This window comes from Rhinichthys klamathensis, unplaced genomic scaffold, assembly GCF_029890125.1.
Source record: "Rhinichthys klamathensis goyatoka isolate OS25496 unplaced genomic scaffold, OSU_Roscu_1.1 h1tg000111l_1, whole genome shotgun sequence".
Taxonomy (NCBI): domain Eukaryota; kingdom Metazoa; phylum Chordata; class Actinopteri; order Cypriniformes; family Leuciscidae; genus Rhinichthys; species Rhinichthys klamathensis.
Genome location: NW_026606649.1, coordinates 13,251,535 through 13,266,585, shown reverse-complemented (window position 1 = coordinate 13,266,585; position 15,051 = coordinate 13,251,535). Strand labels below are relative to the sequence as shown.

The 15,051-nt window shown below is 36.8% G+C and overlaps 2 protein-coding genes across 2 annotated transcripts in view; both read right to left on the bottom strand.

Moving 5' to 3' along the window:
- s100v2 (S100 calcium binding protein V2) overlaps positions 1-15,051 on the bottom strand; it is a 240,591-nt gene that overhangs the window by 171,257 nt on the left and 54,283 nt on the right. The window lies entirely within an intron of this gene.
- txnipa (thioredoxin interacting protein a) lies at positions 9,390-13,468 on the bottom strand. The gene is made up of 7 exons (XM_056254542.1): positions 13,034-13,468; positions 12,263-12,338; positions 12,026-12,173; positions 11,424-11,783; positions 11,014-11,316; positions 10,092-10,739; positions 9,390-10,059 (listed from the first exon to the last, which is right to left on the bottom strand). Exons 1-6 carry the CDS (start codon positions 13,287-13,289, stop codon positions 10,692-10,694), a joined length of 1,191 nt encoding a protein of 396 aa, XP_056110517.1. The 5' UTR covers positions 13,290-13,468; the 3' UTR covers positions 9,390-10,059; positions 10,092-10,691.

The following is a 15,051-nucleotide window of genomic DNA, read 5'->3' as shown; positions in this document are numbered from 1 at the left end:
AGGAGCTACAGACAAGCAGAGGAAAAAGAACAGCCGGGATTCCATTACCGAACAGGAATATGAGATGAGTTTCCATTACAGTACAATGGAGAATCACCTTTGGTCCACATGGCTTGATGCCAAGCTTGCATAATATGACATCAAGACAGAGATGCCAACCTTGCAATGTTCCTACCGCTCAGCACCTGCCTCTATATAAAAAAAATAAAAAAAAAGATGTTATGCCACTTATATTTTTTTAGAGCAAAAATAGACCACTCACAGGCCTTTCAATGTGATCCCACCAACACCCATTAAAGAGAAAAGAAGCTAAAAGAGAGGGTGAAAAGAGGTGCTGCAGCAATGAACAGTATAGATAAATAATGGGTTTTTAAATGTAAATGTATTCAGACTCCAAAAATAAAATTATGACCTTGTAAATGAGTATAATATCTGCTCTTTAATACTAACATCATTGTTTGTTTGTTTTGAATAGCTCTTGTACTACTGGCTGGCATGGCTGGCTAATGATGGAAACAAACCAAACAAGCATTGTACCCATGGTGTATCAGTCCTGAGTGACAGCTGACAGAACTCATGAGTATTTTCATTTGTTGCACAATTTATTTTTGAGCTCTCTAATGGAACATATTCAAACAGGCGCATAGATGTGACGTTCAGCGCTAAAAAGTCTGAGCATCTGATGATAAACAAACAGTGTACATGCATCATTAGTTATTTATATTTAAATTACGGGAAGTCCTTTGCGTGAAACTGTTGAAGAGGTTGCGTATTTATAAGGCAGAAAAGAATGAAAAGGTCAAGTGGGGTACGTGCTGTTAAGGAAATGACTTGATTTTCCCACTCATGAATGGCAGATTAAGGATTGGCTAAGAAGCAGTAAGAATGAGGGGAAAGGTGAACGGAAGAGAGACGTTTTTGAGGCTGTCACATGTGACTTTTTTAGAAGCAGCTGACAGCTATGTCATACAGCAAGCTCAGGTTTCTTATGATGGACTGACTGCGACTGGAGTAATATACACCATTCAAAAGAAAGGTTCTTTATTGGCATTGATGGTTCCATGAAGAATCTTTAACATCCATGAAAACGTTCAATAAACGTTTTCCTCGTTGCTTGGGTGTTATGGGTGGTTAATAATCAATCAACAGAGTCCCTTCCTTTGTCCCTTCACAAAAGTCCAATCACGTTAACATCTTCTCAAAAAGTGGCATGATTTGAGGTATCTCTCATGCATGCCTGTAGTTAACTGATAAGACTCTCTGTGGAAAGACCGAATGTCCCCACAAGGATAGTAATACCAGTAAATTTTGGGGACTTTTTTTTAGGTCAGCTTATAATTCATACTAATTGATGTTTTTTTGAAAATGTAAAAATGCTGAACGTTTTTTGTGATTGGTATTGGTTTAGGGGTTGGGTTCGGGTTAGGGGATAGAAGATACAGTTTGTAGTATCATTATGTCTATGGAAAGTACCCATAAAACCACGAAACTGAGTGTGCGTGTGCATGTGTGTGTGCGTGCATGATTGCGTGTGTGTGTGCGTGCGTGATTGCGTGCGTGCGTACATGCGTGTGTGTGTGTGTGTGTGTGTGTGTGTGTGTGTGTGTGTGTCGTTTATGTGCTCGTCCTGAAGTTTCGAAGAAGGGCAGAACTAATTTTCCATTCTCAGTTTGGCTTAATGACTCCATGAATAGCATTTCCATGATGGGAAATGGATAGAGCAACAATGCTGGTTAGAAAAGAGAAAGAATGGAGAAGAGACTGTGTGTGTACGAAACATTTTAGCTGATTAGTTTAGGCTACATCAAAGATATTCCCCTAAATCTCCAGTGTATTTGACAGTCATAAAGTTAGAGAAAATATCCTGTCCAGTTTGGCCATAACAAATCATCACACACTGTCTGCAACCCAGTGCAGCATTTCCAAGAATTGACAATGACACAAGAGAAGGTCCCTCCATGAGGAAACATATTTACCCCTGTACCCCTGACTATACAGAACATATAACCATGCATGTGCTAACCAATCAAGAGAGAGCTAATAATACTGGCCAAAGAATAGAAAGAAATGGATGTGGTCAAATATTCTGAAATATATATTCTGATTCATTCATTTCATTAATTCTATTTATTTAATTTTATTTACAAATTACATACAATAAAAGTAAAATTAAATAAGATTATTCCATTTAATTTACATTTATGAAATACATTTGAATATATAAATAATATACATTAAGAATAAGAATAATGATTTTTTTAAATTCTTATTTAATGCATTGGTTAATGGTTTTTGCTAATGTAAGCATCACTATTAGTTCCTAGGGATTTGAACAAGCATAACTCATCAACTATGTGCTACTCACATTTTCTTTAAAAATAAATCTAGTTTATTATATATAGGTTAAGCCCAAGTGAGTTGCAAGTGACATTTCTCAGGTATAGAAAAATCTATAACCTCTGGCTGAATACTAGATGAGTGCTATGGTTTTGACATGTCTGGTCGAACTGTATGCTTCAGGCAGTGTGAAACTATGAATCTATGAATCCATAATAAGCACATCTGTAATCCTGAATTGAAACTGTCTCACGGCTCTACAATTTGATTCAAGGCACTCAGTCCGTCACCATCCCGTATACGGGAGATCTAACTTTACTTCGCTATATTACTATTAAATCCTAATCTAATTATGACAAACTATATATCGTTGGAAAGGTCTAAGACTGCTAAATAGATATTTGACTGCTGTTTTTTGCTACAAATTATGTAGGAAGAGTAACCGATGATTTTTTGACAAGAGTGCACCTCAAAAAAATCTGCATCATAACATGAGTTCTGACCTTTGTCACAAAAAGTCAACGCACACACTATTAATAATTGAAACTTTGGTTTTCATGCTAAAAGTTCATAATAAAACATATAATCTAGTATTTTTCAATAAAAAATTATAATATAATATTTTCCTCTAAAAAGTATAATATGTATATTATCCTCTAAAATATAATATTATCTTTTTTATCGCCTTTTTTATTATATCACATATTTTAGTAGTTATCATAAATTAGGTATCATTTGAAAGCTTACAAACTCAGAATTCATCCTGTGAAAACCGTTTTGAAATTAGAAATTAGTTACCATAGAAACGGTACTCTAAAATATTTAATCAGGCTTCTCCCCTTTTGGGCATCATTATATTTCATAATTTATGAAACCTTTTCTAATCCTGACAAAACACATATTGTCAGAAAGGTCTGAGTCTCAAGGTTTCAAACTTTTTGATAGAATTGATATTTGGACAGAAATTTATTAATTTGTTAAGGCAGAATGTATACAACTAAATTCAATGGAATGTATGTCACCCGGTGGCTATTTTTGGTACTACGCCTAAACAAAATCTCATGGGAACTTCAATTTTTGTGATATCAATTCAAATTTGGAACATAACTTGGTTAGATATATAGCTTTGATTTTATAGTAATTTTAGAGTAAAACATATTTTGTAAAATATAAAAATAAAAAATAAAATAGTATAAATGTAAAAATGTAAATAAAAATTTATAAAATAAAAAATATATAGTACAGTATATTTGATCTACTGTAAATTTAAACTTCCTTCCATAACTTTTTCATACTTTCATTTTTTGAAGTGTTTTCACTTCAGCAATAATCTGCTGAGTGCTGCCTTTAAAACAAGATCAAATTTAGGTATATATTCCAAAGCATTCTTGAATTACAACCATTTAAGTTTGAATAGGGCATTTTAACCCCCATTCTCAAAAAGGGGAGTGACAGCTAAGGGGTTAAAATGGTTAATGTGCTGATATGGTGTTGAAGATAATGATAATCTATAAAAACGTATAGTTTTAAAAAGCATAAGAGGGTTTTATTTACATTTTTAGAGGTGAAAATGCTGGTTTGAGAAAGAGCAGAGGAAGAGATTTGTTATCACCAGCACATGAACTTTCACATTGTTTAAAAGATTCTGAAAAACTTTTCCAAATACTTCTTACGGTCATTGACTTCTTATTTGTGAAGCTTTAAATGGCAAGAAAGGGCTTGTTTCCCCCCAGAGGTCAAGAAAATATTTGTTTTAAGTCAAAGGTCAAGAGTGTTTGACCTGTCTGTCTAAATATTCCCACTGAACTATTTTCAGTCATGAAACAATTGATCTGTTTGCTTTTCGGCAATAGGTGCAAATCTACATCAAAAGTGAAAGCCCCCAGAACTGTGCTTAATTGTATTTAAGGTGACCTATAATTCAAAATTGAATTTAGCTTGGTATAGTCAAATAACAAGAGTTCAGTGCACGGACTTGACATAGAGTGAATCTCAAACTGGACTGTTTTCGCGTTCTCATTTAATTCACGTTTATGAAAAACACCCCTGAAAAACGGTCGGTTCTCCACACAATACCGACTGTGACGCAACAGTCGGGATCATTAATATGTACGCCTCCAAATATTTGCATAATGCCAGCCCTCAATGCCAGGCGGAACTGCGCAGCCGACGCATGGCAGTTGCTCAGTGTGGATGTACACATGAACACAAAAGTATTTTTTAGTTCCTTCATCTGAACCTCTGAAGAAATAATGGGTTAATGTTATTTTCTCTGGAAATTTCCAAACATTTCACCGACTGTTTCCTCAACTTGGGCCAATACAGAGCTGGCCTCGGATCGAGCTACCAAGCAACACTTTCTGATGTGTAATTGTTCAAGTTCAGACAGGTAATCTTTCTCTCAAAATCGTTCAATACTGTTTATGCATCAGTAAGTCATGCCAGTGACTAAAATATCAGCTTCACATCGTTTCTTTTAGTAGGATGAAAATAATCGTATTTAAATTGTGAACAAATTATATACAGAAAGCGATCAAAGAACAATCTTTCCACACAGCGCGAGTTTATCTGGACAACTCGTTATGAAATCAATGACGCACGTTACACTGCACAACGAAGCTCTTACTGTATTTACATCATTGTGTTTGCATTGGTGAAAGCAGAGAGAGTGCAGAAACTGCTTTGCAATGATAAGATCTTCATTCTCGCGATCAACACACTGTCATCTGCTCAATGCTCATCACGGCAACATTTTATGTGATGGGAATAGATCTAAATACTTTAAAAACATCTCACGATTCGTTAATCTCGATAGCTGTTATAGTAAAAACGTATAATAGCAGTAGTAAAAGTATTCGGGAGAGAGTTTCACATGTAATCCGTAGCTATTTCATATGCAAGCATGTCAGCCAATCACAGCAGTGGCCGCGGTTAGACTGAATCCCACAGCAGACACGCCCCTTCAAACAGAGTGTTCAAATCAGAGGCTAAAAGCAGGCTAGGAAAAATGCCATTTATTTCTAAATTATGATTATTTTTTATCTAAAAAACATACTAACATTTTAAGGGTAACCCAGGAAACATTATAAAATAATATAAAAAAAAACATTCTAGGGCACCTTTAAATGTGAAAGTGTACTTCAAATCATCAAAGTATATTTTTAACTATACTTGCAGATAATATAATACTAATTAAATAAAAGGCCACTTACTTAACCCCTCAATGACCTTTCCACTTTAAATGGTTATAAATCTTGAAAACTTTGGAGCACAGACTTAAGTTTGATCTCATTTGAAAGGAGACAATTGGCAGATTATTGTAGATTTGAGAAAAAAAGAAAAAAAAATTAAAGTGAAAAAGGTTTTAATTTTATGAAATGTAAATATTTAAAAATATAATTATTTTTATTTTACATAAAATACATGTTTTACAAAACATCTTTTACTTTAAAACTGCAAGAAAAACAAAGCCATTAATCTGAACAATTATGTTTTGTTCCAAAATTGAGGTTGATACCTCAAAAAATGAGCTTTCAGTGAGATTGTTTTGTTTGGGGCGCAGTACCAAACTTTTCCACTAGATTACAACCAGACTCCATTGGTGACCATATAAGGACTCTTTCATTTCCATATATGGTTTGAGTGATCTGAACCATATATTTCCATAATTTTCATACTATTTATAAAGTAGACAGAAGTAATATGGGCAGTTTGACAGTATTTGATTTGAATTCAACCTCTAGCAAACACATAAAAGACATGCGGAAAGAAAGGTGTTAGGCTTATAGCTCACAGCCGCATTATAAATTGAGAATCTGTCATTTTTTCTTTATATTTATATTAATGAATGAATGAATATTAATGTCTTTAATATCTTATATTTAAATATTTTTATATATTTATATTATATCTTTTTCTCTATCTCTATATGTTGTGAAATTACAGCAGACAATTACATTTTAAATGTAATTCTGTTCCCTTCATGGTCTTCATTTAACAAATATTCCAGCTCATAAAATAATTTTCTTTATTATAATTAGCCTATAAAATGTATTGAAATGTATTATCTTCTAATTAAAACAGTAGGCTACTAAATGTTAAAAAAAGGGATTTTTAATTTCAGAGGAACAGATTTATGTCAGGACAGTCATCCACAAGCTCAAATAAGGAGATAAGAGAGGATTCTATATTTAAAAAAAAAAGTGCTAAGAGATATTTAAGTTGAAAGGAAATATTCAGAGATTAAAAAATTGCTAAAACAACTTTTACTATGCGTGCCGTCTCCGGGAGAGAGCAAGACAGCGAGAAACATATTGGCCTAACATATCGTACGAGGTTTGAAATAGGCTTTAATTTGCTATCTATCCCTTGGCCCAGCTGTTATCCAGTAGGCCTAAACGGCACAAGGATTGCATGGGTCTGCCGAATATTTGTTCTTATTATGCGGTAGAATTCGTTATTCATTTTGTAGCCATTATCCATTTCCGAATTAGGAATTTGGGTCTATATGTAGAAACAGTGAATCTTCAATGTTTTCACGTATTGGCCACTGACATAGCACATGTCTCCTCCTGAGGCTGTTTCAGAGGTGTAGTTTTAGAAAATAATGCTAAGCATTTCCCAAAAGGCATGTGAAAGGCATCCAGCATATAATTGAACACAAGACGTGCCTTGTCTGGTCTGCCTGGTCACCTGGTCATTATGCATGGGCAATGATCAATGACACTTATACCTCCCCATGTGTTTAGGCACATCTGTAGACCTGGCTGGTCATGGTATTATCAAGATCACAGTCCCATATACCCTTGAGAAAAATAATGACTACTTTTAAAAAGAAATAATATACTTTAAAATAATATGCTTCTTGAGTGTGAACTGAATGTAATGTTTTCAGATCCTTAAAGGGATACTTCACCCAAATGAAAATTCTGTCATCATTTACTCACCCTCAAGTTGTTCTAAACCCGTATGAATTTCTTTCTTCTGCTGAACTGTACACAAAGGAAGATATTTTGAAGAATGTCAGTAACCAAACAGTTGATGGGCCCCAGTGACTTCCACAGTATATTTGTTTTCATTCATTGGGGTCCGTCAACACCACCACCTCCTAAAAATGATACTAACTTCTGAGAAATCTGTGGACATCCGTCAAAATCTCAAACACTTGGTACATCCACTTGTCCTGGATGAGGCTGTGCTATGCACTGCATCTGCAACGTACAGCAATATGTTATGCAATTTAGAAAAGAACAAATAAACATCTCTGAAATAATCTAATGTCAGTTACACAATCTGGGGAATAAAACACACCGTTCTATAGAAGAAACACTGGATTTGTCAGTTTAACCATGTCTAGACAAGAGATTTCCCCTGTCAAACCAGCGTATGTATAATATGTGCTGAATTAATCTGCTGCGAACCACATATTTTATACAGATATAAGAGAGGAAGATTTAGATTTAATATTAAAGCAGCCATGTTGGGAGAGGGATTGCAGATTGGGCAAGTGCATTAAATATGACAGGGTTTTCCTGAGGTAGATACAGAACAGAAAGCACAAGAAGGAGAGGAAAGAGAGGGGCTCATTCAACAAGTGTTTTGCTCAAGATAAAGAGTTTTGCCCTTATCGCTTATTGCTCTGCCGCAGCCGGGCACGTCTCAACAAATGCTTCATGCGCACAAGAAAGAGAGCAGCACAAAAAATGACGTAAATGACTTGACCCTTCTCCAACTCTACAAGACTGTAAGAAAAATTGCTTAGGCTAAGAAAAACAGGGTATGAAGGCTGGATCTGATTCATGCGATATAAAATGTGCAGGGTGTCTTCTTGAAATCAAATTTGGATCAAATTTAAAACATTTTTCAAAATTCAGACCAACAGTGTTGAGTGTTTTGCCATTTTTCTCGCAAGAGAATGTAAACTACATACAAATCAATAATCACAAATAAAAACACCAACATTATTGGTAATTTGGATGTGTTTTACCAGTACCAGAGTATACCAGGGTCCCGGAATCCCTAGCAACATCCCTGGTTTTATTGAATAAGCCTTGTTTTCTATCATCGATCAGATCCTGGTGTTTGCCTTGAACAAATATTAACATCCATGTCTGTTTACCTTGCATTGATTCAAAATTCACTTTTGGTCTCCTGTTTCCACATTTAAAGGGATAGTTCACCCCAAAATTAAAATTCTGTCACTATTTACTCACCGTCAAGTTGTTTCAAACCTGTATAAATCTCATTGCTCGGCTGAACACAAAGGAAGATATTTGGAAGAATGTTGGTAACCAAACAGATCTCTGGCTCCATTGACTACCATAGAAAGAAAAAAATACTATGGTAGTCAATGGGGCCTGAGATCTGCTTGGTCTTCCTTTTTGTGTACAGCAGAAAAAAAAAGACATTTATACAGGTTTGGAAAAATGACAGTATGTTTTATTTTTGGGTGAACTTTGCCTTTAAATCTTCTCTTTAGCCAACCACTGAAAATAAACAATGGTCTGTGACCGCGAAACGATGGATTTTCTATCAGCAGAACTGTTTTTATTGGAGAAAGAGAGCTTTTAAGGGGTTTTGTAACATGTTGCTGCTATCTTCTCCATCTGACACAGTCTATCAGTAAAAAAATATTTTTTGCATGTGATAAACCTCCACCACAATGCTAATGCCAGATATTTGAATGGTCAATCACTGGCCCAAGTCAAGAGCTCACCTACATGTTCTGACATACAGGTCTCTAGATAGACCTTCAACACAAATATATGGGATCGTTTTGCTCGTTTGATGAGCTAGGCGGAAATCTGATTGTTTAGAAAATAAAACTTCCACTCAATAAGTCACACGATTTTAGATGATTAAAGTCCATAGCACAAACTGGACGAGTTATAAAGTTAAATACTTGAAAATCCCAATAGTGATGCTTTCCTAAGAAAACACCAATAAGTAATGATGTTACAATAAGCATTGATCTCTGATATTGATTAATAAAATGTCTCTAACAGCCTGTTTGTGGTTTTAATTTACTTCAACTGAACAAAAGAATGCAGAAATTATTATAACATCTTAAAACTTTTATTGAAAACGAGTGCTCATACAAAAAAACACTTTAATTTAGATACAAAAAGGATACTTTGCACGATTTATAATAACAGTAACAGTCATCTTATACATTCTATAAGAAACAAAACACAGAGACACACACGAGAAGTTAAGGAAGATATCCCCACAAGTGAAAATGTTGATCAAAATGTCTTCAGGATATGTCTACACACAGTGCAGGTTCTAGTCTCACATATGAACATGGTCAGCGCTCGAAGTCTAAACAGACCCTAATTTTGGCACTTGAAGTATCAAGTTCTTTTTTGGCTTAATGTTCAAGTCCACAGTGGAAGAGACAACATCAGTGGAGCCCTTTCTTAGGACGAGGTTTTGAACGCATCACAGTACTGACTCTTGAATTGAGCATGCAATGAATGCCTGATCCCTCAGCGAACAATTTTGGAAGACAAGAAAAAAACAACATGAAAACCATCTCCCTGCGAGTAGTTATACAGCAACTTGCATTCATAAAAAGTGCATTCAAATGAAAAACAAAACACTGGTACATTATAGACTGACACTGCATGATTTTCCCTTGATGAAAATATCAATATACTACATTTCTTCTTTACATTTCAGTAACTTAGAATAATATATCTCTGCCTAGCACATTGACTTAACCTCACAACCAACATAAAAAGAAACAAAAAAACAAATGGATTGAAGAATGTTTCTACAAATGAAATATTTCATCCCCACAAAAAAAAAACAAAAAAAAAACATTGGGTTGTAATGGAATGATAACGAAAATAAGCTCAATGCTATTGAATGATATGTTGGGGACTGTTAGAAAGTAAATGAACACCAATAAGGAAAGTCTATGTGTGCTTAAATGGCTATAATGCGACAATCAGTTTGCACCTCAGCAGTAATCTCGTATCAAGAGAGAGCAGCTCAAACATAAAGAAATACGAATCGCCAGTCTGTGTGCCCTCTTTCAGACCCTGAAACAGCATCAAATGTATAACAGAAACATGTTTAACTTGAGTGATGCATTATATAAGATGGCTGTCAGCAATGCAGGCACATGTGAGCTTGGACTTCACTCCTTTTTCCTCTGAACGTCGACTAGCTCATCCTGCAGAGGGGCCACTCGGGTCCCAAAATCCTCCGCTCCATCTTCACTTTCATACATCCATACGACACTTCTCAAACCACCTCTGATCCGCATGGTGAAAGCCCGGAGTGCTTAGAGTGGGAAAAAAAACCTTTTATGATGGGCATCAGTTCAGTTCTAGAGCTGCTGGATCGGTTCAGCAGACAGGAAGCATGCGGGCGTTTCCGTTGAATTCCTCCTCCACCTAAACGACAGAAAAACAAAGAATTAGATCAGTTTTTATATTGATATTCAATAGCAACTGGTATTCATTTTGTATACACTAAAGGTGCAATCACATAAGTGCTATTTTGGTCAAATTTCGATGGATGGTCAGCACCACGTTGCCACGTGACCATGAGCAAAATCTGTGTGGAGAACTTTTCCGCCCTCATGTCAAAATGTGCAAATTCTTATTGAAATTTCGCCAAGCAGAGGTAAATGTGACCGCACCTTAGGCGAATATACTTTACACTCACCTCAGAATAAGCGGGGAGTAGGGGGAACTGGAATTGGGGTGCGTTCATGAAGATGGGACTGTCTCCTCCATCATAGTCATCCAATAGAGGTGTGAGAGGTTGATCTAGGCTGCAGTCGCGTGTAATGTCACAGTAGCTTGGGGGCATTTGCAGGGACACCCAGCTCGCCGACGCTGTGCTGACGGAACCATCCTGGCTGCTCATACTGTTAGTGCGGCTACCAAAGCCATTGTAGGGAACGGTCCCAATAACCAGAGGCAACTCCAGAATCAACTTATCACTGCCAGGGATGTGCATATATATCTGTAGATAAAGGAGAACAACGAGCTTTCAATAAGTGCCTACTTTGTAGATGAAAAACACAACATTATGCAACTACAGTAACTGCAATATGCAAAAAAAAACCTCACCATGAGCGCATATTCCACTCGAATGATGTTACAGCCTAAGATGGAGGGCTTGATCTTAGGCACACGAATGCTCTTCCCCTGCCAGGCGTCGCACATGCCGGAGATGATATGGTTGCCACGCACTGAGGAGAGTTTTTGCCTGAAGACTTTGGTGCGGCTATTGGCCTGGTAGGTGTGCTTGGCGATGATCGCCGCTTTTGGTACCACGATGCGAGAGCAGGTGTTCTCAAATTTGGCATCAATGCAGATCTCTTCGCCCTCGCAGAAGCCACGCCTGTCAATCTTGGCGTTCAGAGAAACCTGGCCGTCGGGGATGAACATGCAGGTGACCTTCTTCTCCTTCATGCCTCCAGTAGGGGACTGGTGATTGATGGAAAAAAAGGATATGATTAACTTGCACGCCAGCTTCATGAGGACACGGCTAATTATTAAATTCATAAAGGATGTTTACCTAAATGGACAAAGTACTACTATTGGAAGTCAATAATAAGAACAGCAGCCTCTAGAATTTGGATAAGCCCAACCAAAAGTGATGATCTGTGGCCTAAAGCTCATCTGTTTTGATATCAGTCTAATAAAAGATATTAATATGAGGAACTCACCAGCAAGTCTGGAGTGTTGACATCCAACGGCTCTTCAACTTCAAAGTGTTTCTTACACTCCAGGGCGGGCTGAGAGGGTCTTTCCATCAGAGCCTTCACAAAGTATTGAACAAACCCAAACTTGCCCTTGTAGGAAGACACCAGTTGCCTGTTGGGAAAATTACATTTGTATTAATTTACAGGCAAATTGACTTAAACGGAAATTAATGCCTATAGCTTGTCAATTAGAATGCTTACCCTTGTTGAGGAAGCTCAAAGCCAAATGAGTATTCGTATTTGTTGCCAGGACGGAGAACAACCGAACCATCTGAGTCTGTGAGAAGCAAAGATAAGCATATTAGTTTTGGACCGTTTCAAGAGATCTTCAACAAATGAGACAAAACAAACCCACTTAAAACTTTAGCAAAGGAATCCGCTTACTATGAATCTTACTTTGCTTTCAGTTAGGAGCTATTGTTTAAATGTTTTGCATCTGACATGATATTTAGGACCACTTTCATATGGCTAACACACTATCTGTTGTGGTATAGTTAGGTTTAAGGGTGGCTTAAGGGTCAACAAGTGTAATTATAGAATATTAGTACAATGTAAAACATGCTTCATTGTAAATTCATTGTATCAAATGTTTCACTTAAATGGGAGCACTTTATTTTACAGTCCTATTCTCCATGTAAATGTGCTTATAGTAATTGCAATAACTTGGTAATTATAGGTAACGTTACTAACCCTGTTCCTGAGCCTACCCCTTAAACCTAACCTTAACCCATGTTATCTTATATTACCCAGTACTTTCTTAGGAGAGTACACTGTAAGTGGACGTACAGTAAAATAAAGTGCAATCACTTAAATGTTAGCACATAGTAGTTGAAGACAAAGTGTTAACGACTTCTTTTTGAATATTCAGTATTTCACAATGAACTGCCACATTCCAACATCAGCATCATCCCAGCAAATGCATCTACCAGAGCAAAGTCAACATTAAAAGCAAAATAAACCGTTTTAAATCACCTGCGGGATGGTCGTCCAAGTGGACAACCTCTTCATACTTCAGATAGTCAATTTCTTCACGGCATCTCTGTTTGCCTTTCGCGTACTCCACTTTAGCGCATCCAACTCCCACGACCCTCATGGCCATCACCTTGGTCACCTCCGAAACCTCCACCAAGATCTTCCCAGCCACTTTATCTCCACTGCAGTAAAATGTCTTGGATGGATCGTTGAAAACGACCTCAAAGGCCTTGACTCTTTTTGTCATCGCCACCATAGTGATTTACAAGCTAAAAAGAAGGAAGATACGCGTCTCAACTAAAAGTTGGTAAATCAGCCAGATATTAAGTAGTCCTTCAAAAGTGCATCCAGTCTTCAGTCCAAACGAATTAGTTTGGTAGGGAATGAGTTGCAGCAAATTAGTGGTTTATGCAAATTTACAATTCACACTGCCTGCTCGCATGGTTAGTATAGAAGCTTTGTGCGCGCTGGGCTAGGCTAGGGTTTTATACTCAGACACTTCAGCCAGTGACTCACTAGGCTTGTTTACCACTTCAGCTGTTCATGTGGAAGTGGAATGCACTGCATGGCTCAGCGCATGCACATCGCTCCCATTGGTCGAAATTCGGTGTTTATGTCGTCACTGGCCAATCAGCGCCCAGAAGCGGCGCGTGGACACCTCGTGGCTGAGAGTGCCGAGCGAGTGCACAGCAGCTGCGGGAAGGGAGGAAACTCTGAGGAGGAGTGAACCTGATGATGAGACGTTTCTGAACAAAGCAGCGAGATGTTGCAAGGGTATGCCCAACAATTTGGAGAACCAATGAGAAATTCACCCGAAACCTTAAAAGTTGAGCTACGTGCAACGTTTGGTTGTTGATGAGGACCAGGACACAGTGAGGAGAGAGAAACAGGCGGTTTTCCCTTGAAAAAAATAAATAATAATAATAATAATAATAAAATTGGATGTGTTGAAGGAAACTGATGCCTCTGCTGCTACAAACTAGGTTAACATACAATGACAGAGGCACTTGACTATGTTTACAAAAATTAGGACTGAATATGTGTGTTCAGCACAGATTTGTATGATGTATTATGCATTTGTCCTGTGTGAACAATTTAATGCACTTTTAGGCTTAACATGTTTGTCATAGGGCCTAGACAAAGTGCACAACTACCTCTGCCTTGGGAGAGAGATTCTGCTGGTCTTTGATATGTAGCTGTATATGACACGTGGTATCACAGAGGGGACTAGCACACTCTTGTGAATGTAAGAACAACTTTGTTTAATAAAAATAACACAAATTACATTTCTTGAGGTATTTGTTTGTAAAAAATAATTCTAAAAACGTGCCATGTGTTATCTTTGGATCACAAACGGCAAATGCATACAGCACCTGGAGCCTGGACCTCAACACATTAAGGGATTGCTCTGACTCCATCTAGTGTTCAAAGAAATATACTACAAGATTATAATGTTTTTCTAAACTTGAGTAGCAAAGCTTAATTTATTTATTTTTCAGATAAATACTGTTTTTTTTTTCTCCAGAATATGGATTTGATGTGTAACTTGCAGAATAAACTGTGAAACACATGTAATCGCATTATATACTCTCTCGTTTTGACCCAAGAGACCATTTAGCATGCCATTAAAATGTGAATGTGTGATGTTTGTTGGGCAGATGATCCGCTGCTGCCACAGAGAACCAAAGCGCCTCCTACTGGAATAAGAGATAACTACTGGAATAAGAGATAAAGAGATTTTTGGGTTGAATGAAACATTGGCTCCCTCTGCTCTTCATCGCCGTTTATAGCACAATCAACAGAAGGCATCCCTGATTTTTGGAAACATTACTATTTTTAATGTTTTAATGTAATGTTTTTCAGCATATTAGAATAATTTCTGAAGGACCATGTGACACTGAAGACTGTAATGATGCTGAAAATTCAGCTTTGCATCAAAGAAATAAATAATAAAGCCTATATTAAAATAGATAACCAATAATTTTTATTGTAATAATATTTTACAATATTACTGGTTT

What these genes read in the sequence shown, in the direction of transcription:
- txnipa (XM_056254542.1), bottom strand. Translation starts at nt 13,289, where the DNA reads ATGGTGGCGATGACAAAAAGAGTCAAGGCCTTTGAGGTCGTTTTCAAC. An exon ending in CTTGGACGACCATCCCGCAG is followed by an intron (nt 12,339 to 13,033) that starts GTGATTTAAAAC and finishes TGCTTCTCACAG; the next exon opens with ACTCAGATGGTTCGGTTGTT. An exon ending in GAGTGGAATATGCGCTCATG is followed by an intron (nt 11,317 to 11,423) that starts GTGAGGTTTTTT and finishes CTTTATCTACAG; the next exon opens with ATATATATGCACATCCCTGG.